At 40.0% G+C, this 23,830-nt stretch overlaps 1 protein-coding gene across 13 annotated transcripts in view; it reads left to right on the top strand.

Moving 5' to 3' along the window:
* Positions 1 to 23,830, top strand: part of ESRRG (estrogen related receptor gamma) — a 506,336-nt gene that overhangs the window by 345,008 nt on the left and 137,498 nt on the right. For 12 of the 13 annotated variants that reach the window (XM_074989955.1, XM_074989953.1, XM_074989961.1 and 9 more), the window contains 2 exons: positions 3,837 to 4,252; positions 17,941 to 18,057. The exons of the other annotated variant lie outside the window; for it this stretch is intronic. In XM_074989955.1, coding sequence (XP_074846056.1) covers positions 3,850 to 4,252; positions 17,941 to 18,057 — 520 coding nt within the window. In that variant the 5' untranslated portion in view covers positions 3,837 to 3,849. The remainder of the gene's footprint in view (positions 1 to 3,836; positions 4,253 to 17,940; positions 18,058 to 23,830) is intronic. 13 annotated transcript variants of the gene reach the window in all.

The raw sequence follows: 23,830 nt of genomic DNA on the forward strand, positions 1-23,830 counted from the left end.
TTGTACACTTTTATATGAAACAAGTTATTCCTATTCATACACCTTAACTAAATTTAGTTTTTTATTAATCCAATGTGACCTAAAAAAATCTGCATTAACAGCACAATGTGGAATTGGGCTTATTCTCTTCGACTGCAGATAAAGCCATCATCTTGAAAATAGCTCTTTCTGACAAAAAAGGTGTTCTTTTGAAATAAAGTCTTATTCGCTACATTCCTCTTAGAGTTAATGTGAATTTTAGTGCCTCTAATTTTAGATTGAAGTGAGGTCTAGAATAAAACCCACCAGCTGACAATTGAATTTATAGATAGTTGTGAATATTTTAGGCTTGAATAATAGAGCTGTAGACTTTCAGAGACAGAGAGGAAGGGAGAATTAAGCTCCAACTGTAGTTTTAGAATATAATGCAATGGTGTCTAGGAAGTCGTCAGTGTAATGAGCTAAGTAGTAATTAAGAGGCAATGCTCTTACTGAGATCTGGTTCAGGCATTATTCCAAATGTTTAGTGAAATGGCTTGATGATGGCACAAACTCTCAGAGGTGTAGATGGCTCCTGAGCCTCTTCCATTTGAAATTGGTTTAGCAACAGAAAAATAAAATCAGCATGGAACACCCTGCCTGTTGTCCACTCACTGCCAATATCACAAATATAAATACTTACATCCTTTGTTTGCCTCTGCTTCTTCAGGGAATTGAGCCAAGTTGTTGTCACTAAAAGCTGCTATTTTTCCCATCTCCTTGCAGTGGTCAGTTTGAACTGTATTTCCATACTCCTAATGTGGACCAATCCAGTTAGCACTATTAAAACTGCTGCCAAGAGCAGATAAATCTTGATCAGTACTAGAAACTGCCACTTCAGAAACACCAGTAGACTAGCTCTATCCTATATAGCACTAGTGATCAGACCTTGAGCTAGTAAAGAGGAAAAATAATATTTTGGTTGTGACAGCTTCCAGTAGGAGAAACCCATTTTTAAAGCAGTTAAGAAAGCATGCATTTAGAAAATTAATTAGTTGCTAATTTACTACAGAGTAAGCAAATGATGATTCTGTGAATGGGAAGGTGCCATCAGAGCTTGTACTCTAATAAATTATTCACTAAACTAGAGCAAATTCACTGGTAGGAATCTTGCAGCAAGAAGAATGCACCATCAATGGAGCAATGAGGGACTAGAGAAGATATAGTTGTTCTCTGGTTGTAGCAGTAATGTTTTTATGCATGGAATCACAGCAAAAGAAAGGCTAAAAAAAGGCCAGATACTTGTACTCAAGAAGAGGACCTCAACACACAGAAATAAAAAGCCCTCTATGTTGGCAGATAGTGAAAGAGTTAATTGATATTTTTTTATCATAGCTGTATAAAATTCAGGGTGTCAGAACGAAAGAGAGAGTGCGAGAGACCATGTTTAAGTACCATAGTAACTTCTAACTCTGTCTAAGATCATAATGTATGTGAGAACAGTCCACTAATTATAAGGTAATAAGTGGAGTGGTGGTGTAAGTGCTCTAAATTAAAAGGAATTTGCAGAGCTGCTGAAGTCAGTGCCGAACCGCTTTCTTTGAAATGTTGACTTGAGAAAAGCGCTTAGCCCAGAGTGCAAGTAGAGAGGCAAGACAGAGCTATCTATTAATTACATAGCTCATTAACAGTGACGGGTACAAGGCAGCAGATGCAGAAGGAATGGCACTCATTGGTGGAGGCTGGCAAGGGGCTTTCCTCCAACCCCTGACTAGCTCTTGTGGAAAGGACACACAAGCAGGTGATCCAAAGCCATACGGTATTTTCAAGGATTTAACCTTCTCATTTCCTTGGTTTTTGTGCTGGCACAGAAAGGTTTGTGTCTCTGTCTATCCCAAAGAGAGGTAGCATGTGAAGTTTCCACTCATGGTTCTGTTTTCTTTTTTCCTTAGTCCCATGCAGTTCGTTTTAAATATTCTTTTTGGTGAAATCCATCCCAATAACCAAGGCCCAATGACCACCTAAATTCCACTTTCAATGTATATGAATATATATAAAATTTACTGTAAATGGACATTTATAGCAAGGGTCCAAATTCTGATCTTGAGTGTTGTGGTGAAGTAACAACTGGAAATATAATTTCTGGATTTATTTCTGTTTTGTGCTGATGCATCTGGCTTCAGAACCTAAAGCTGTGTCTGAATATTATCATCACACATAGATGTGAGCCAGAGAAGAGATATGAGGTCTCAAAATTAACATGAAATTTTAAGCCTGCCAACTGTGTGCTGCAAACTTAACTACATTTGATTTTAATGTGGCTGCTTCCAAAACAATAGTATGTAATGACCAAATTTGTGTGGGTGCTTATAGTGATAGCATTCAGCTGAGTTAAAAAAAAAAATCATCTGAGATTTGCTCAGAACTGTTGTTTGTAAATTGGTAGCTCCTCAGAGGCATAACAGAGGCTTCGTCCTCAAAACATTTGCAACTATGGCTTAAGCCATGTCTACAGTAGAGTTGAAAGTCAACCTAAGGTACGCAATTCCAGCTATTAGAGCAGCGTAGCTGGAGTCCATGAACCGTAGGCTGAATTTCTACATTGTCCCCACATTGGGAGGTCAACAGCAGAAATGCTTCCATCAACTTTTTACACCTTATGTGACTACAAGGAGTACTGGGGTCGAGGGAAGTGCCCTCAGCATTCAATTTAGCTGGTTCTTACTTGACCTGCTAAATTGAACCCTGGAAGGTCGACCTCTGGCATGTTGACCTAGGGGTAAATGTAGACAAACCCTTAATAGTCACAACTTCAGACAGGGAAGGTAATATCTGATCTTAGCCTTTCTAATGGCTATCCCTCCCTCTGACCTCCTGGCAAAAAAGGACAGTTAGTTTTATATATGGGAAAGAAAAGATAGAGAGGTTTTTTTTCCTTGACAAAGAACTTATTTGTCAGATCAAATGTTTTTCTGCTTAACATGCTCAAGTCTGAAGACAGGAATTAAGAAATAAGGCAATCAAGATTCTCACCCTTTGAAAGATAAAAGTTTTATCCATTTCCCCCTCTTTTTTTTAAAAAAAAACCCCACAAAGTAAAACATAAAATGTCAGCTCCTGTAGAACCGTAGATATATGGGGTGCTGGCATAGTTATTACTGGTTAGTCTGAGGATAATGGCTAAAAAGTAATTGCAGCCAGAGATGATGAATCATTCCACTTAGATTTCGTGAAACTGGTGTCCTACGTTAATTATTTGTTAGAATCCTGAGATGAGGTTACTTCATTACTAAATAGCTATATCTAATAAAAAGTTTTAAAAATAAAAGTAATTGGGAGATTGATTCTTCAGTTCCATGGTCAGATCAATAGATGATGCAGTTGTGCTTTATTGAAAAGTGCTGACAAACAGTAATTACTGGGCAGAGCACTTATCAGTTCAAACTCACAAATATTTAATTCTGTTGATAGTGGAGATTATGCAAGGGAAATGCAATGGGGGAAGAACAAATGAAATAAATTCTCATAATTGAATGGGTTTGTGAATTCCTGACTCACTTGATGACAAGTTCAAAATTTAGAGAGTTGGTATGATATTGAGTTGTAGCCTAGCAGACAAACGTGGGAAGAGGAGGAGGAGGAGGGGGAGGGAGAAGGATTTGGTCTCTTTAAAGTTTTTGTTTACTGCCTGTCTGAAGCTTTGATAAAGCTCTGTCATGCCCTTATGCTGATTACCTTCATGTAGAACAAGAGGTATTGACTAATGAATGAATGATGTGCAGTCCCTAGCCCTTTCAGAGCAATCTTAGAGTGCTGTCTCTAATACACAGATTCTTCTCTCTCTCTCTCTCTCTCCCTCTCCCTCTCCCACAATGCAGGCTTCTCTGCAGAATGTCAAGCAAAGATCGACACATTGATTCCAGCTGTTCGTCATATATCAAGACGGAACCATCAAGCCCCGCCTCTTTGACGGATAGCATCAACCACCACAGCCCTGGTGGCTCGTCAGACGCCAGCGGGAGCTACAGTTCAACCATGAATGGACATCAGAATGGGCTGGACTCACCACCCCTCTACCCTTCCGCTGCAGGGCTCGGGGGCAATGGGCCTGTCAGGAAACGGTATGACGACTGCTCCAGCACCATTGCTGAAGATTCCCAGACCAAGTGTGAATATATGCTGAACTCAATGCCCAAAAGACTGTGTTTGGTGTGTGGTGATATTGCATCAGGGTACCACTATGGAGTGGCTTCTTGTGAGGCCTGCAAAGCTTTCTTCAAGAGGACAATTCAAGGTTAGTGCTTTCACCACTTCTCTCGTGCCCAACGTGAAGCTTTATAACCCTGTGTAATTCCTATCCCTTTTCCCTCCCATTAATACAGTGGTTTCTAACTATTTCCAGTATCTGGTCCTACAGATTTTACTCATGTAAAACTCCTTCATTCTTCAGGATGAGTTTTGTCTGAGTAAAGACTGCAGTTCTGGGTCCACATTCATTTATCTTTTTACTGTCAAAGGCAGGCAAAGTTATCTGGCACCCTAGGCATCTTCAGGTTTTATTTTTCCATAAGAGATCCCCATGGACACTAATAAATAATTGCTGTTAAGAAAACCAGTTGTTTTCTGAAGGTTGCCATGGCTACCTCTTGAGTGGGCCTCCTTCAACACACCCTTGTGGGGCATAAGCATCAAGTGGAACATCTTGCTCTGAGCTGTAGTACCACAGCCCTGGCATTGTTACAGAAATCCAGTTTATTTGTTTGAAAACTCTCTTTTTTCATTTAAAGATAAAACCAAATGTTAGGCTGAAGTGTTTTGTGTGCTTCAGTGGTGAAACACTGGCCTTTCTTTCACTTCTAAGATTACTTCTCAAGCCTTAACCAGGTTCACCAAATAATTCTCAGGTTACATCCTAAGTGAGATAAGTTAGCAGGCTTTAGTCTCTGCTAACAGCACACATAACAAACCTGCTCCTGACGCTACAAAATCTCTGCATATTCAGGCATAAGTTAGTATGAATGGCAATTTGCATGTTCATTGTTCTAGCTATGGAAGCATTGGAGTCCAAACAACTTTCTGCCCTCCTTTTGATATTGTCATGCCAAGCAGAATTGCAGGTGCTTTGTTTAAAGAATGTGAATGCGCGCCAAGTCTGTAGTTATTACCCAGGAACTGAGTGTCACATTAAATTAAGGTCATGCTTGGGTGCCTAAAATTAGGCATCTAAATCCCATATGTAGACACCTAAATAAAATATGCTTGAGTGTCAGGCATGCCTAATACTAGGAGCTGGGGTGAGAGCTCGGTCTCTTTCCAGATAAGGCCACTTTTACTCAAAAGCTTAAAATCAGGTTTAAACACCTAACTCCAGGTACCTACGTTTGAAAAGTTTGGTTTAAGTGCCTCAAATATGTAACCAATGTCTGTTGCTTTAACTTCCCAGAGGATAGTTCTTGAGCCCTATAGGATTTGAGAAGCCCCCTTTTATTTGCTCTTTTAAATTCCCATCTTGCCTTGCTCCCCACCCGTGAGCCCACCTAAAGCCTTTGCATTGTTGCAAACACAGTCTCTCATGCTGTTGCTTTGGAAGTCTTTGGAAGGTCAAGTATCTTTTCAGAGAAATTAGACACTCCATTCCCTAATGTGGCTGAGTGGTGGCTTTCACTTGTCTCTCAAGTGCCTGCTTCTGAGCAAAAAACTTTGATGTGGATCTACAATCTTGGGCACTCGGGCAAAAATCCTGTTGAAATCAATTTTTGCAATAAAATCAGCTGAAACTTTTTCTTGGCAAAGGAGTACTGGATTGGACCCATAACAGGACATTGTGTTCCTATTATCTAGGTAGGTACTAGACAGTGATTAAGCACATAGTTCTGCAAGTTTAACATCCCTGGTGTAAATGCATATAGTATTGAACACTTGTTCAGCCTTCTGTGCATCTCTCTCTTATTCAGGGAGGCATCTCTGTTTAAAGGAACTTAAAGACGTGCTTAAAGTTCAATTAGTAATGGAACTTAAGCTTATGCTTAAACTTAACATACGCTTAAGTGCTTTACTGCATTGCGACCTGTGTTAGTATAAGACAGTCACTGTATGGTAATGAAATAGTCATTGTTTAATACAAATTTCAGAGAAACAGTGGATTCCAGTTGTCCTGGGTATAATTTTCAGAAAAGTGAGGTATAAACCCCCTAAACTTTGTGCAGTTATGATGCATATGGTTAGATTAATTTGTTCATTACATAACCAGTTTGAGTGCACAGTTGTGCTAATTGCACATGTAGAAAGTGCATGCTGACCTCAGGCCTCAGCTTCATAATAATCAAACCTTTTGAGTTAAATAATTTTTTTTGACCTTCAGGAATGTTATCATCAAAGCGTAACAGTTTATACAATAGGCGAGCAGATATTATGTAGCTGTTTAACGTCAATTAACATGGTTTAAAAAACAAACTGCTATTTGATTACTATGCAATAGCTGTCCTACAAAACAGATCCAGTTATTTTAGATTTACCTTTATTTAATCCAAAAAAAAAAATCCACTAATATTTTTAATTCAGAAAAGCCTTCACTTCCGCCCCTGGTGGGATAGCCTTCGATTTTACACCACATCAAAAGCAGCAGGTCTCTGGATCCTGAAGCACAAATCATAGATAGGGTGCCCATATCTCTCTCAGCCAAATATGGGACATGGGGAATGACCCTGTCTGTCCCAGCCAAATCGGACAGATGGTCATCCTATCTGGGGTGCTGGGAACAGGACTGCTGCCTCGCCAGCGAAGCTCCTGGCTTTCCTGAGCTGTGGTGTCAGCCTCTGCCACTGCATGGGTCCAGCTCCCAGCTGGGTCAAGCCGGGTGGCTCCGTCTCCAACCCCACTGCGGACACAGTTCCCCCCATCCCCTGCTGCAGCTCTGGCTCCAGCTTCAGCCCTTCCAGCCCTGGCTCCTGCTCCAACCTCCACAGCCCAGCTTAACCCCCCACCAGCCTCAGCCCTAGCCCTGGCCCTGGCCCCAGCTCCAATGGCCCCACTCCAAGCCCCACCACTTCTTGGCTTGGGCTCCTGCTCCAAGCTCTGTGGCCCAGCTCAACCCCCCCAGCTTCAGGGGCTCCGGCTCCAGTCCCAGCTCCTGCTCCAACCCCTGCTGCCCAGGCTCCGAATCCAACCCCATTGAAGCCCTGGTTCACCCTCCCACCTCCTGCAGCTCCCACACCAACCCCCGTGGCCCTGGCTCAGCTCCAGCCCCCACTGGGGGAAGTCAGGCAGCAGCTGAGCTACCGCACGGTCTGCATCCCAGCTCCTGGCTCTCCCAGGTGGGGGAAGCTGCTGATCCCGCTGAAATATGGGGCAATTAGCCCCCTTTGCAAAATAAATTGGGAAGCCAGAATGGCACCCAAAATACAGGACCATCCTGCCAAAAATGGGATGGATGGTCACCTTAGTCATAGATGTCATTCTCCAAATTAACTCTCTGGAATTGTCCACCTAGCCTAAGTGATAACTAGCAGCCGTGCCAAAGCTTTTGATAGGAACACAACACTAGCTGCATCAGCAAGTATCCCTGCACTGTAATTTAGGGACAAAAATGCAATGTTGTAAATAAAGGCATCATATGTCACAGTAATAATAAAGGGATTCAAAACAAGGCTAGAAAGATGCCACCTTCCTATGACAAGGTGATTCCTTTCATAAGGGTATTCGTGTTGGTCTATTTTAGCAAAACCAACAGGGAGGCCTGTGGCACCTTAAAGGCTAAGAAATTTATTTGGGCAGCAGCTTTTGTAGACTGGAGCTCACTTTGTCCCAGGCATAAGCTTGAGCCCACAAAAGCTTAGGCCCAAATAAGATAATGGAAGTGGAGTACTTCAGTGGGTCAACCCCCTTCTATATTATAGGTGAACTAAAAGTAACTAAAGCAAAGGTACTCTTTCTAATTCTAGGGGCAAATTCTGCCTTCGAATGTTTATGACCTGGCTCCCTTGATTTCTTTGGTTGTCCTCTAATACAAAGGTCAGAATTTGTCCCTAATGTTCCTGAAGACAGTTTCTCATTGTGTAGTTTCACTTTGTGGTTCGGACCTCACTTTGCCACCTTCTCCATCTGCTGGAAATAATGAGTTGATCATTGAATAAACATAAATAAGAAAAGAGACCTGCACAAAGAGGAACATAAGTTTAGGATAGAGAACAGGGGGTCCTTGAATTATTGAATTGAACTATTGTGATTGAGTATATAAAAATTTCTTATCTGAAATAAAAGAATTGCTCCTTTCAAAAGTTAATATTTCAGTTCTGATGGAAAATTAATCATAGATTTCAATAGAAAAAAAAACATGTTTTACTTATTAAACCTTTCCAAGTTATCATTCATAAACTATTAAATTAGTTCAGACAATGTCACTGCCCATTTACGTCACCTGCAAAACTTCCATTGACTGCAACAGAAGCAAGGCTGAGCTTGTAAAGTTAGGTTGAATGGGAGTATTATGCTCACGTACAGTCTGATACACCTTCCATTGCTTTCACTGGCGCTGGACCCTTGTAGGGGAATTTCAAACTCATATGAACTGTTGAAGAACAGTTTCACTTGTAAAAAAAATGACAGCTTCTTGCTTTCAGACAATAACGGTTTGCTCATTTCCTTTTGCGGTTTGAAAGTTTCCATACTAGCTCTCAACCTGAGGTAATATTGGTCTAAAATTTGAGGAAACAGCAATTAGTCTTTTTTTCTTTTTTCTTTTTTTAAATAAGAAGATGGGGTGTGGAGGGGGGGCGGGAATCCATCCTGAATTTTGGAGAAATAAGAATGGAAAAAATAAACCGGGGCAATATTTGTTCATGAGCAAGTAGCAATTGTCTCTGGAAATATTTTAAAACAAATAACTGTGATTGAAAAACCACAGTTGAATGTGCACTATGAGTATCTGCTTAGGCCTGAATAGATTCAAATGAAGTTCTGCCTCTGCCATCCCCTTTCAACCTCACAAATGAAGGTAGAACTGGAGCACTTACAGGTTTGCACCTTTTAGTTTGCTTCTTGGATAATTTACAGGAGAGGTGATTGCCAGTGTCTCACAGAAATGCATAACATGCAGCCAAATCCACCACCAAATTGAAAAGAGCAAATGGTAGGCAAGTCACAAATCCATTGATTTTATGGTCTCTCCACAGTTCTTGATGCATTCTGAAGTATCTTGAAGGCAACCTTTCATTTAAATAAATAAAGGGACACATTTGCAGCCTTCAGGTAAAGTGCACAGGATTTGTGCTGAGCCTCTCAGAATGTTGCATGTCCCATATATTTTTAATGATATTTAACAACAGAGATATCAGAAACACATTTAACAAGACTAAAACTTCAATAGAAATTACTACATACGCCAGTATTACCACATTACTCTTGGTGGGAACATTAAATTTAAATTCCCTGACTCACATTTTGTTGTACTATATTAAATTACACATGGTTACTTTTAATAATATATAGTTGCTCTTCCATCTGTTTGGGTGAATCTTTTGCTAAGGTACAGGCACAAATGTCGTGTTAGCTTCTGTGGGAACCGTATGGAGTCCATGGACTTCGAAACATTTAAGTGTTTTTTCCCCTATCGATTGGTTAACTCCTGCACCTTCCAAGCAGTGTTCCCTCTAATTTTTTTCATCTATGGGCAGAATAAATTTTGTTATGCGCATCAAGGCGTCTGCAGCTGTTCACCACCAATAGAAACATGTGCTGCCTGCTGTGGGCGCTCTGCTAATCAGCTGGCTGACACCTGGATCTCTCCTGAGTGGGCGCCCAAGCGTACAGCTTACAGGGGATGCTGCTCCCAGGTGATTAGCATCTTTAACTTAACACATTAATACAACAAGAAAACACACATCTGCTGAGGCCTCAGCCTGGTGGCAAGATCTGTGGTGTAACATTCATTACTGACCAAAAGAAAATGTTTGCAATGAAAGTGGAAATATTTTGGAGCTTCACTTGTCGTGTTTCCAGATTCTTGGATTTTTTTTTAATGTATTTTATTTAAAAGTGTTAGGCGGACAGCAGTGGGGACTCCAGTCTTCTATTTATGCAAAACTATTGAGAGGCCCTTTTCTCTTTTCCTCCTTCTCTCATTTATGAGCCTCAACCCTGGGTAAGTTCAGTCCAGGTCCATCTCAGCTACAGCAATTCAGAACCATTACAACTTGGCTGTCAACATTGCCTTGTGAACATCTTCCCATAAGGAACTGGATTGAGACTGCTGTCCCATTTCCCAATGATCGCCAAAGAACTCTCAGCTCCACAGTTCTGTGGTTGTGTGATTCCTACAGTATGTGTCGCACGTTGTTCAAACTACAAGCTAGACACCTTGGACTGACCTCTTCAGTTATCCAAAGTTGGTGTTACTTTGTTAATGATCAGGTTTTTCAACTCTCTTTTGAAAGCCATGTTTACACATTGCTGAGCCAATTTGATCTGCAAATCTATGAATAATCTACAATAAACATTTTATTTTAAATCAGCAAGGTAATCAGGAAAGATACAGCCACTTGTATAAATTCAGATATGGTGACATTTAAAACGGGCAACATAAAGTTTGGTTCTGGGTTGCACATGACCAAAGTGGCTTCCAAAGGTTAATTTACACATTGCTCAGCTGACTCCCTCTGTAATGGCCACATAAAATTTTCCTGAGGAAATGAAAACAAATTAAATAAGACTTCATTCTTTTCCCCTATCTTCATCAGAATTATGATTGTTATAAAATGGTAGAGGTGAGAGCTACGAATCTTGGTGCTTACTTTAATGTATCACCAATGCCGTAGTCCATGGATCTTGGCTTTAGTGCAAAAATGGCAGTCTGCCAATGAACCTTACACTATTACCTGTGTCCAGCATTACCTGATTAATTCGTTCACCTTCCTTATGTAAGTAAAAGTCTTTGCATCAGCACTTCTTTCAAAATATGTTTTAAGCAAGCAATGATAAATTCCTTTTTTCCCCCACCACCATTTCTTTGTAACAATTAACCAAGCTAACTATTGAAAAAGTATTTTTAATTCCCTATCTAGACATCCCTTCATCGTGTAATTGTGCATCTGTGGCAGCAAAACAAGATGAGACAAAACAAACAAGGAAGCAAACAAAAAACACAGTCATGCTAAAATGTGGGAACCAGAGAGAAATATAAAGATGTAGTGCTGGTGCTATCATTTTTACTATCCCTGCTGCCTTTGTGGTATTGTAAATTATATGCTGCATTTAGCTTAGGTGAAAATGGGAATGAGGGCTGTTCCTATGTGCTGTTTAAAACACATTGGAAATGCTGGAAAAGGAAGAGATGTATTGAAAGTTCTCAGTGCCCTGGCAGCCACAGGTTCCATTATAATTAGACCAATTCTCCATTTGTGTTATGAACTTGCATTTCTGAAGGTATTTGACTCACCTGGAAAATGCAGTATAGATTGAAAGTAGGTACACAAGGTCTTAGCCTGCACACCATTCTCTAAGTGTTCTGCTCTGATCACATCTTTCTACCTTGCTCAGTTGAGCACTTTAGTGCAATCCACACTCTCATAGCCCAGCCCCTGTGACTTTCATTCCTCTGGCTGCCTTTCTACCCTTCTTTTCAATCATTGATTTCCAGGCACCCCCCTCCCACATGCATATTTCTTGTAATCATGGGGAGCTGTTCTCTTCAAAGGCCTTCCTGAATCAGAGCCCACAGAAAAATGGCCAGTTTTGAAGAAGAAATCCAATGTTTTTTTTAATTGGGTATTAGTCAACATAGGAGATCCTATCAGGGATGATAAAAACATTTCTTCAAACTCATCCAAACTTTTAAGCTTTTAATAAGAGCTCAATTTGTAGAATTCTTGTAGAACAAATAGTGCATAGTGTGGGAATCCTTTTTTGAATGTACGTACATGTTGAACCTCTCTGGTCCAGTCCCCTCAGGGCTTGAATGGTGCCAAATGAGAGACTTTGCAGGAGAATGGGAGGTCAATATTGTCTAGTGCTTAAATTTACACCTTCTTGCTTCAGGTGTGATTGAGGAGAATAAAGTTCTGTGTATGATTTTTTTTTCCATCTCTTTGCATAGGAAATTATGGGTTCCATCCAATAAAGAATTTAAGCGCATTCCTTATTTAATTAATGGTCAATGGCACAAGGGTATGCTTAAAATTTAAACAAGTGGTTAAGTGCTTTCCTTGGTTGAGACTTATTTGTATAATTCCAAATGCATGGAGATCTGAGGAGGCCTCAAAGCATTCATTAGAGCAACTAGCTTCAAGATGTATGTACTGTGCTTTTGATGCCTCTGATATTAGTGTATCACTGCATCTGTGGAAATGAAACAAGGGAATTTTTGCAGGTGAGGGTTTAATGGCGTGGGCGGGTGGATACTTTTTGGTTAAACAAATGTTTTCTCCAATACTTGGCAAACTTCATGATCTTTAAATTTTAACCTATTAATATTAGTGTGCCAAAAAGCATCTATTTTTCTCTTATATATTTCCCTTACTTTGAAAATTAAGGAAAAAAGGCAAAATAAGCAATCATTTGGATATAGTGCTATTTGGGGAGGCTGTAAAGGACCTAGATATAGAATATGGCTACTAGTTCAGTTCCATTGATACACCATTTTGTGGCTGTTGAAGCAATACAGCAGAATGGCGGCCAGCTATTACCACATTTAGAAGATATATGCACAGTTCATTTCTGTGTGAGTGGTCTGTCTTTCTGTGTTTCTCTTAACACTCATCTCACACGTTTATCCTTTTTTCCTCAAGAGGTAGGATGGTTGAGTGGCTACAGCTCTAAAATGGAAGCCCAGCAGATCTACGTGTAATTCCTCCTCTGCTACTGGGTGGCCTCCTGCCTTTGGGTCCGCCACCTCATTTCTCTGTTCCTCAGTTTTTGTAGCTGTAAAATAGGGATTAATACTCTTTGAGATGTACTGAAGAATAAATGCTCCATGAGGTTAAGTATTGTTACCTTTGCCTCAAGTCAGTGATGGGCAAATATTATTCTGCAGGCCAAATTCAGTTTACCAAGGTTAACCCTTGCCCAGCCGTTGCCACTTTATTTGCCTATGCCTCCACAAGTATGGGTACCTGCAGCTCCCATTGCTCATGGATTGCCATTGCTGGCCAACGGAAGCCGCAGGAAGTGGTGTCTTGGTCTGCACAGCTTCCTGAAGCTCCCATTGGCCAGGAACAATGACCCATGACCAACGGGAGCTGGAAGCACAGAGAAATGTAGCAGCAGTGGCCCAAAAGGGGCTAACCCTCATGACCTGCCACCCTCTTATTGCCCATCCCTGCCTTAAGTATTCTGGTAATGATCTCCTTTATTTCTAGAAAAACAACTTCTTGCATTAACACCCTTTTTTGCTCCATCCCACAGTTTTGAGTCTGTTTCCAAAGCCGCCATTGCAATACTGATATTTTTTAAATTACCCAGGTTTTTTTGAGGGTCACATGGGCTAGCCACTGCATATGACCCTGCTCTTTTAAATGACCTGTGTTTGTCAACACTCTGCCGTCTTTTCTGCTGCCTTACCCTCTATGCCCTGAACTTTGATGAAGGTCCAAAGGCAAATCTGTCTCCACCACTACTTGTTCCCCATCAACCACCTGCCAAAACTATCCACAGGACCTCAGCAGTGCCCAGTCATACCCACTAATTGAGGAGAACACCCTGTTCCCCACAAAATGTGTTTTACTAATTATCAAGTTCATCTTAGAGCCGCACACCTCACACAGGGGACCTTAAAAACTTTATACTGTTTTGGGTCATTTTTAACTTTGCAACATAAAGAGGTGACTTCCTTATCTGTGCATAAATTGAGCCACATACAGAGGTTTTATGATTTCAGGTGTTAAAAATCAGACTGCAGAACATATCTGGTATGTTTTAGCACTTTAATTGCTAACTCAAGCACAGACACTATTATTTCAAAGTAGTGTTCATGTGTTTTTTTTAAAAGAGTAAATTTCACTTGTAATGCCCTGTGTGTCATTCATATTTTCCTGCCTTTTGGCCCACCTAATAGAGTTAAAATCATTAGCAAAATAAGCCAATGCTTTAAAAACCAAATCCAAGTCAGTGAGTAAACAAAAGGAGCTCAGAACTGATGTAAATCTCAATGCATTATAACAATGCAGAACAACGTGTGTAGGGAGTGAGAATTTGATTCATATTTTTATTTGGAAACGTCATACTGTTTTACACTATTCAGCCCTTTAACTGCCACACTGTGGAAGTCCATTACGCTACTGAAAGAAAATATACAAATTATCCAGTGGCACTTCAGGCAGAAGTTTTACATACATCCTGTTGTTCTATCAGCCAGCCAGCTGCAAGATTCTATTAAGGAGCAAGTGAGAAAATTATATTGCCTGCAAACTAATTGTACAAAAGACTTTAAAATAAGTAATCAAGCCCAGTCCTTCCTGAAACCCAGCCAGGAGATATTATAAATGGCTCTATCATTCTTGTCAGCACAGTGTAAAAGCGGTGAGCTGCCATGTTGATTTTGTTCCTTGTATAATACAGCTGCCTCTCCAACTAGTGACAGAACTGGGCAAACCCAAGTTATGCCATTAGTCGCTGCCCAATTCACCCGTTACCATTGTTAGCAACTCGAGATAAGAAAATGGTAAAGTATCTTTCTAATATCTTCTTTTCCCTGAAACTCACTGAAATTCAAGGCAGCTCTGGAACACCGTAACAAATGTGTGCAAACCGCTTAATTAATTGTTATAGCTGAACCATCTACTGGTAGATGAGTGCTTGCTGAAAGCATTTTCTACTCTTTTACAGTTTATAGTGTGCACTGAAGAAAAACAAGTGACTAGAAGAGACCTCATCACCCACAGGGTGCAACAAATTTGAACTGCTACCAAAATAGACATAATAATGTTAGTGAGTGCTTGGGACAGCATATTTTTAGAAATAATACATTTTCACTTATCAAACAGCAGCAAAATTCAAGGAGGATTTTTCAAGGACTAGTAGAAAAAGGTATAGACCTATTCAGTTAGGCTTTCAGTAGACTCCTGTGGCCGTCTATTGAACAGAGACTTTTTGATTCCATTTTAAAAGATTTTACCCACTGGTCCCACTTTAAAATGGTGTTTACCGTTGCTAAAATTGTGGGCCACACATTCCTGTGGAGCTATGTAAGATTCTGATCTCGGTTGCACCAAAGTAAATCCAGAGTAATGTCACTTCATTGATGATACTTTAGTTTTGTAGTGGTGAAATTAAGATCAGAATCAATCCAGCAACACAGAAAAAGAATTATTAATGCCTAAATGACAAGAAAAATCTTACCCAACTAGCCAAATTAGTGGGATGTAATGACTGAATCAGAGATTCATAGAATTTATTTAATCTATTTTAATTGCCACTTAGAAAATCAACATTTCTAGGCAATCAGCTTTCAGTCATGTCACCTTATAGCCATTTGCACGAGATTTTACTCTGCTCTTCCCCCGATCTTGTCTGCCATAGTGTTGGGTATGTCTGGAACCTTCAGAGTAATGGGTTTGAACTTCATACTGTGGAAAACTTTCAGTTTTTTCAGTCTCTTAGTTTTGAACCCAACCTTTTTGTGTCAGCATGTTCATCTACACCTTCACACAAGGACCAAGCAAGGGGCAAATGTGGAAAATTAGGTGCCTGGCACAGAGAAGCATGGTTTAGTGGTGTCGGCACAGAACTCTGACCCAGAACTTCTGAATCCTTATCCTGCATCTCTTCCTAGCTTCTTCTGTGACCTTGGGTAAATCATCTTACCCCGAGCCTGTTTCTCTTTATTGTGCTGTGTTGAGTTTAACTGAAGTTGATAAAGTCTATTGAATGCATGTATTACAAGATGAGTGTGTTATGTCACTGAGGGAGTATAATGCAGCATTAGAAAGGAAGGTGTGGATTTTGGAATAGTTTTGCTGTCACCCTTTCCTCACCTGCCATCACATATCTCAGATATCTTCTTTCCCACCTTCATTATTTAGTATCAAACGGAGGTCCCTTAGAGAGCATCTTTTTCCTAGTTTACTGCACAGGCAGTCCCTCTAACCACATTCATTGGGGAGTTTTCTATTTAAAAGCTGTGGAAGGGAGCAAAGGATATATTCAAGTTGTAAGCTGTGTCAACAAGATCCTATAGTGATCAGATATTTCCTGGTTCCCTGCCTTTTTGCAAGCATTGCTAATTCAACTGCACAATAATGTTCTAAGTGACTGAAACCTCCTCAGCCCTGAAAAGGTTGTGCAAAGTATGTCAGTTTTATTGGGATAAATGCATTAAGTTACAATGCTAATTTAGTGAGAGATTTCTGATGGGTTTATCTTGCATATGTTGCACCATGTAGACCTCTCTATCATAAATACTTAACCAATTTTCAATAGATATAAGTGGTTTAAGTAATACTTCCTGTTGAATTAGCAGTTGCTGAGCATTTGAGTCTTTGTGCTGTCCTGCAATCCACTAATGTGATATTTAATGAGGAGACATCAGTCTGGAGAAAGGTAGTCAATATAAATCAGTGTTTACAAAGTGTGATTAACTCTGAAATATTTCATCAATGCTGTGGTCCCAGGCAGACTCTATGCTAATTACTAGAATCTGCGCATGTTTCAGGGGATTTTGACGGACCCTGAGTGCAGCAAACGTGGAGCAGCAAAATTGCAATTATGCTCGGACTGTCTCTGATGACAATTTATGCATTTGGTGTGATGACCCCTTACTTCCCAAGAGGACAATAAACAGAATGCATTTTCATTAAGATACTAATGCACTTAATCACAGGGGAAAGGGTTAGAAAGTAACGAAATACCTTTAAAGCAAGATGTGACAGGACTGATGGGGAAAGATGCTTTATTTAAAAGTCAGTTTCTTCATAAAACTCCTACTACAGACTCTGTCCTATTGAATTGAGTTGTGAACAACAGGACACATGGTTAGAGGAAGTCATATAGCCAAAGCATTTTTGTGGAAAGAGATTTAGCATTGGGACAAAATAAGACAAGGCTTTCCCTTCTTTGGACTCACAAAGCTGGGGAAAGATTGGTGTAATTTTAGCAGTATTTTGGGGCATATCAGCTAGTTTTTATTTACTGAGCACAGACAGCATTCTCAGTGCTGTGTAGAACGAAGATGAAACACTGCCCTGTCCTCAAACAACTAGAAAGCCCAAAAGAGGGCGGTAGTGATGTATGGAGCAGAACTGACCTGGAATAATGGGATGCTGTGGCCTTTCAAAAGGTGTGATTGTGGCAGTGCGGCCCCATGCCCTTTCAGGGACTTTGTGCTCCCAGTTCTGGAGGCAGAACTCCCCCACAGCTGTCTACTGCAGGCTTTGTTCTAAAGTCACAGTCTGAAGAATGCTTTTGATCCCAGCAGCCGCCTCTTCACAGCCAAAATAAAGCACTAGATGTCACCTCTTCATCATATGTCTTATGGACAGCAGGCATATAAGGAAGGTACAACTGTTCCATCTCATTCTGAACCTCTCCAACCCAGTTCCCATTCAGAAGATGGTCTATAACCCAGACGTGAAGGAGGCATTCTGGATGGGGGTTCTTGGATCAGGAACATGGTTCATGTGATTTAGTGGGGATGTTTCCTGACCCAGTTTCCACAGATTACTGTTGTCCCTGGCAGCAATAATCTTCATGAAGGAATTTGCTTATGGCTCTATTAGGATCCAGACTCATATTAATGAAGCTTTTGCACTTTTTGTGTACTGCCATCTGACGGGGGAAAAAAATTCAAATAGTGCCTGATTTTGGCTGCTTTGTTTTTAATTTAATCTCAAAGCCATTTCCTCTGGTCAGCCAGTGGCAGTGGCTTTTAATTGCATGCTTGCATTCTCCTAAATGAAATATACTAGAAATGTTATAATTTGTGTTCAGATAGTGATGAACAGATTTATCAATTGACATACCTCAGTGGCTTCTTCTTTTCTGAAATCTGTGCTGCAGGTAACATAGAATACAGCTGCCCAGCAACAAATGAATGTGAAATCACAAAGCGTAGACGCAAGTCCTGCCAAGCCTGCCGCTTCATGAAGTGTTTAAAAGTTGGCATGCTGAAAGAAGGTAAGGCTGATCTGGTCAGTATGTATCTTCTGATAAACACATGTGGCAATTGCAGGGCAATCAGGAAAGAACAGAGATGGTAAGTGTCCTGATCACCTACTGCAGAAAGAAAACCTCAGTAAATACACATGTTTTCTGACAGTCTGTTTTAAATTGCTTGCTGAAAGATGACAGGTATATCCAGGTAAAACACATCTTCTGTGATGCGGAGTATATCAGATATGCCCTAACATTCTTTCTCAGTGGACTGATAGTACAGCAATCCTGACGAAAACCACCCCTGTCTGTTTCCATAAGCTTTTTATCTTGTGAAGTTTCAAAACTTTGTCCTCACTCTTACTCTACCCTGTTTCTGGTACAACTACGTTCTATGGTTGTCTGTGTCCACATTGTACTGATTATTGATATCACCAGGAAAAGTGAAGGGGTTGTTTTGCTTCTCACAGTATGCTGGTATAAATCCAAAATCACTCCAATGAAGACAATGAAGCTACAGCAATGCAAAATTTGCCATGAGGGAGAAAAGAATCAGTCTCTGAATGTTGGTATGCATCTGCTACTTCTCTTTTACCAAATCAAGGCACTGAATCCTTGCTAAACATAGGAAAACATCTCCAGGAAACCAACCGGAAAAGCCTAGGGCTTAATATACTGCAGCAATATCAGTAGAAAACTAACATAGTTCAGAGGCTTTGAGCCCCGATGTACGGGGAAAAAAAATACATTCTTTATATGCTAGAAACCCTGTCAGTGTCTATATTGTCAATGTTTGGGGATAAACCAGCAGAAATGTAGCACTTTAAGGACTAAAAAAATCATTTATTCGGTGATGAGCGTTCGTGGGACAGATCCACTTCTTGAGATCAGTTTCATTTCCAATACCGACTGACTTACAGGAAGTCATTTTTATACATAGATATTATTTACTCAATTTGGATTGCACTCTGACCATCAAGAGAGTAACAGAAAATAAAATAATTTCATTGACTTCTGACTAGATAACAATTTAAAGTAAATACAGTGAGATCTGTTCTAACAGTTGCTTTCTGTGGGTAATCCCCAGCGTTAAGCAACCACTTTAAAATATCTCCATACAATTTCCAATACATTTTTGTTTGGGCATAATTTAAAATAATCAGCTTTAATTGGTGACCAATTTTTACAAAACCTTTAGACAGTCTTTAAAACAGGCTTCAGTGTACATCTGGTCTAGTAATGTCTAAGAAGAATATAGAGCAATAGAGAGACGATGGAAAAATTAGGCCTATCACGCACCTCCAGACATATTCTTATTGGATTATATGTACTAAGAATAAACCTCGTTCTGTGCAATTGCTTTGGCAGATGCTATGATCCTGTGAGCCAAATCCTGCTGTCCTTAGCTTCACTCAGGCAAAACTCCTGTCAAATTCAACGGGGATTTTGCTTCAGTAAAGACTGTAGGATTTGGCCCTCTTTCTGGTGCAGCCTGGGTTTCCTTACATGTAGAAAACCTGATTTGTTTCAGCTGCTAATAGCCATTGCACAAAGGCCAACACAGAAACTTGAGAAGAGCTAGAAAAAGAAAGGAACACCCTATAATGACAGCTTTTGAAACAGCCTGTGTTGCTTAATATCTTTGTGGATAGGAAAAAAAAATCTTGCATTACTAGTCATTTAAAATATGGGCATATTGAGGAGCTTGTTCTTAATAGGAGGGAATGGAAAGACACTACTAAGTATTCAGATGGGTGAACTGATTTACAACTTGATTTTTAAATTTTGGTGCACAATTACATGTGCATAAATATTTGTAATTGCATGCATAGTTTGTGCAGATATTGTGCCTGGATGTGCAACTCAGGAAATTGCTTCTGAAAATGGCTAATTATGTTTAGTTTCCCAATCTTCATGCACTGTCACAGTAATTGTACACATAGTCCCCATGCCCATTTCTTCATCTGTTTTTCTTGCACAGTAGATGTGGGTCTACTATGCTTAAAAATCAGTGTCTTAAATTTACACTGCCCAGATTTCAAAACAAAAATTGCCTAGATCAGAAAAATTAATACCCTGGGGTTATGTCAAAGGGTCATTACTGCCCAGGTTCTACTTTCACTTCTGTTCACCCATATTACCCGTCGGTGTACAACAATACCAGTGTCATGGGGACAGAATCAGGCCCATTTGTTTTAAGCAAACTGCAGGTCAGTATGTCAATACTTTATTGTGCCTGGGTTTTTTTTCCCATTAGAAGGGGTGGTTTTTTTTAAATCCTCTATTTCAGTGGTGAGCAAAGTTTGGGGTGGATCCCTCAGGGGTGTGTAAAATATTGCAAGGGGGTGCCGCATAATCAGCTGCAGGATCTCAGGCTCATCCATTTCATTCAAAATGTTGAAATATGTTACTGTTTTTATGTATGTGTATTCACATTTATATGCCAATTAATAAAGTTTTTACATTTTACAAACTTGTATCCTAACACGTGCTGAAAGGGTTTTCCACCCGCCCATACAAACATAACCAACATTTCCATTGATTTGTATTACATTAGCAAGGTTGGGTTGGGGGGGGGGGGTTAAAAGTGGTGCCAGATGTACAAAGTTTGCTCACCCCACTAATTTCATAGAGACATTATTTGAATTTCTACTGTCTTTTTGCATCTTGTGTCAACTATATGCATCCAAAATAGGTGTAAAGTCTTCTTTTCCAATTTGATGTGCGTTACTATCCAGGTATAGACAGGGTAGTAGAGAATCAAGGGAGATATCAAGATTGACTGACCAGAATTTGACTTACTTCCAAAAGCTCATGCTTTAAAGTATTTTCCTGATTATGAAGCAACAGTAAGCTCGTCCCAAATTAAGTCTACTATAGTGTCATTTTCTAAGTCGATTTGCCGGAGCATCCACTGATGATAAATCCACTGTCATTGCACTCACCTTTGCTGCCTCTTGTGAGTACACATTTTCTTTCTTAAGTCTGGGTTGGCCAGCAGTCACAAAGGGAATTTTGTGTGTCTTGAATGAATGAATGTAATGCTCACATCAAGGGCTAGATTGACAGTACAGTTGAACCTCTCTTTTCTGGCACCCTCAGGACCTGATCAGTGCCAGACCAGAGAATTTGCTGGAAGATGGGGGAGTCAATATTTACTAGCACATTATGAACACTCCCACTGCCCTTGGAAGACATTGAGTGGTAAATTACTGCTAAATAACAGAACAGAACTCTTAGAGCCAGGACTGGTAGCTGTAAATAAACTTTGAGGCCACAGGAAACTTGGCCACACCCATAAGTGGTCGTTCAGCCAGCTAAAATCATGCTGGATTACGGAGTTTGGTGGACAAGAGAGTTCTGGATTAGAGAGGTTCAACCTGTATTAGAAACTGAAATCCTCCTTCCACAAAATCATTATAAAGCATAGGCTCAGTGGTTGCACTGTCCTATCCGTGCACATGTGGCTCAGCCCTGACAGGGAGCAGAGAGAGGGAGAGAGTTCAGTTTCCTCGCCCATCTTGGTAGTGATCTTTGGCGTTTGAACCAGATGGTTACACAGCATGCTGTGGAAGCTTTGTTTTTGAGAGAGAGAGAGAGAGAGAGAGAGAGTGTGTTTTTAACAATTTAGAGGATTGTGGAGTTGTCATTCTTGACAGTATCCTTTATACGAAGATTTTAAAGATGATAATATTTTGTTTCCTTTGGGTCAGATATATGCAACTGATTCTCTCTGTCTTGCCAGCTCCCAGGGAAAATTAGATTCAGGGATGAATCTATCTTTGGTGTATGTCCATTGACTAGAATGGAGTTACAGCACGAATGAATTTGGCCTCTTATGTCTTAAACATGTCTTTATGTATAGAAGAGGATTTCAGTCCCAGGCAGCATGTCAGAGATCATGCTGCAGTAAATCTATTCAAATGTAAACCTGTTCAATTCAATTACCAATCTATAATAAAATTTACTACTACAGCCTCCACGTTAGTCACAGCAGTTTCTACATGCTGATGGCACAGCATGCCTGGAAATTGACAGCCTAAATCTATTTACTAAAAAATTTACTTGCAGACCCTGAAATAAAATCAAGTTTCAACAGCTTTGATAGGAACATCCTATCCTTTACATGGACTTTTGCACTACTGCCAACCTGTGTCTTTGATAGAAATTTGCACGAGGGTGGAGAACTTCGCTTTTTAGAACTTTTCTTGAAATAGCTCTTTCCCCATGCACAATCAAACGTTACATTTATATCAGTCACATTGTTTCTTTTTCACAGTTTGGGGTGCTTATTTAATTTTATGATGTCACTTTGTGTCATCAGATTTGAAGACAACTGTCTAGAGGCATCAAATTATCCTTTGTCTTTGAGACTTGTCTGGAAAGTACACTTCAGTCGTGACTTTAGCTTATGTTCATAACAATCTGTATGTAACTTCTGCACTTAATTTTACCATGATGTCCTTGGCCAGTAGATTACTAGTTTGAAATAACAGTTCACAAGGGATATTTTGCACAAAGATTATTAGTACAGTGTGAAGGGTGTGAAAACAGAGGTGCATTCCATTGAGGATGGGCATTGCTCGTTGAACAAGTGAGAAAGGAGGCACTATGTACACCTGTGCATGGCCAGCCATAATGTGAATCTAAATATTTAGGCCCAGCTTTATTATCAGTCTCACTTTTCTGTGCCAAGTCCATTCGTACAAATGTAACTTAAGATTTGTCTAACGACCAACCACCTAGAAAGTCCGCTAAATAAGCTCCCTCCAGCCTCACAGTTCACCTTTCAGTATTTCCTGTTGTAGTCTTCCCTTTAACCACTTCTTTATCCCCATCTTTTTCAGTTTAACTAATTATATCATGCAAAACTGTATCAAATTCCTCACCAAAAGCCAGGTAGATTAGATCTACTGCAGTTGTTTTATCCAAGCAATCAGTTGTCTTCTCAAAGGAAGAGATCATGTTGGTCTGGCATGATCTACATTTTTAAAGCCATTTTTGTATTTTATCCCAGTTATCCCATTGAAGTGTTGTTTGAATGGTAAGGAACTTTAATCTACATGCCGGATACATGCTTTTTAGTATTTTCCTGTACTTTTCCAGGTACTGGTTATGAATAGTTTAAAAAAAAACTTTGCACAGAAGGTCAGTAACTGCAGTCCATATAGTGTTTCAATTTTGCATTTCTGTGTCTGAAAAGGTAATAAATTAAAGATCACTTTAAAATTAACTGTTTGTTTAGGAGTTTTTTCCCAAATGCAAATGTAAAAAAAGTTTGTTGAAGTGAGAGCTGGGGTGGTGGGATTGGTCAGATTCACAACAGAGGAAAGGGCATAATGGTTCTTGAATAGCCTGCGATATTGCAGAGGACACTGTTATTTGAAAGTTATAATTCTGTTTAAAACGTATTGTCTAGCATTGCCCTTTATTTTTAGAACTTTTATTATTGTATACATTTTACATCATTTTGGCTGTGTCTACACTACAGCAATAACTTGGAAGTTGCTTATGTCGAAGTAGAGGGTCTACACACACCCTACTTTGAAGTTAAACTTCAAAGAAGGGCACTACTCCATTCCTGGGAATGGGGTAAGGAATGGGCTCCCTACTTCAAAGTTAACTTCGAAGTATGGGAAAATGTGTGTAGACTGTCTGCTGGCTACTTCGATGTAGTGCCTAACTTAGGAGTTAGTTCATAGTGTAGATGCACCCTTTGTGTTTAGTCTTTTTCCCTCTTTTATAGTCAGTCATTTCAGCCCAGTCATGTGGGCCCTTGCACACGTGCTTAACGAAA

Source organism: Carettochelys insculpta, chromosome 3 (assembly GCF_033958435.1).
Source record: "Carettochelys insculpta isolate YL-2023 chromosome 3, ASM3395843v1, whole genome shotgun sequence".
Classification (NCBI taxonomy): domain Eukaryota; kingdom Metazoa; phylum Chordata; order Testudines; family Carettochelyidae; genus Carettochelys; species Carettochelys insculpta.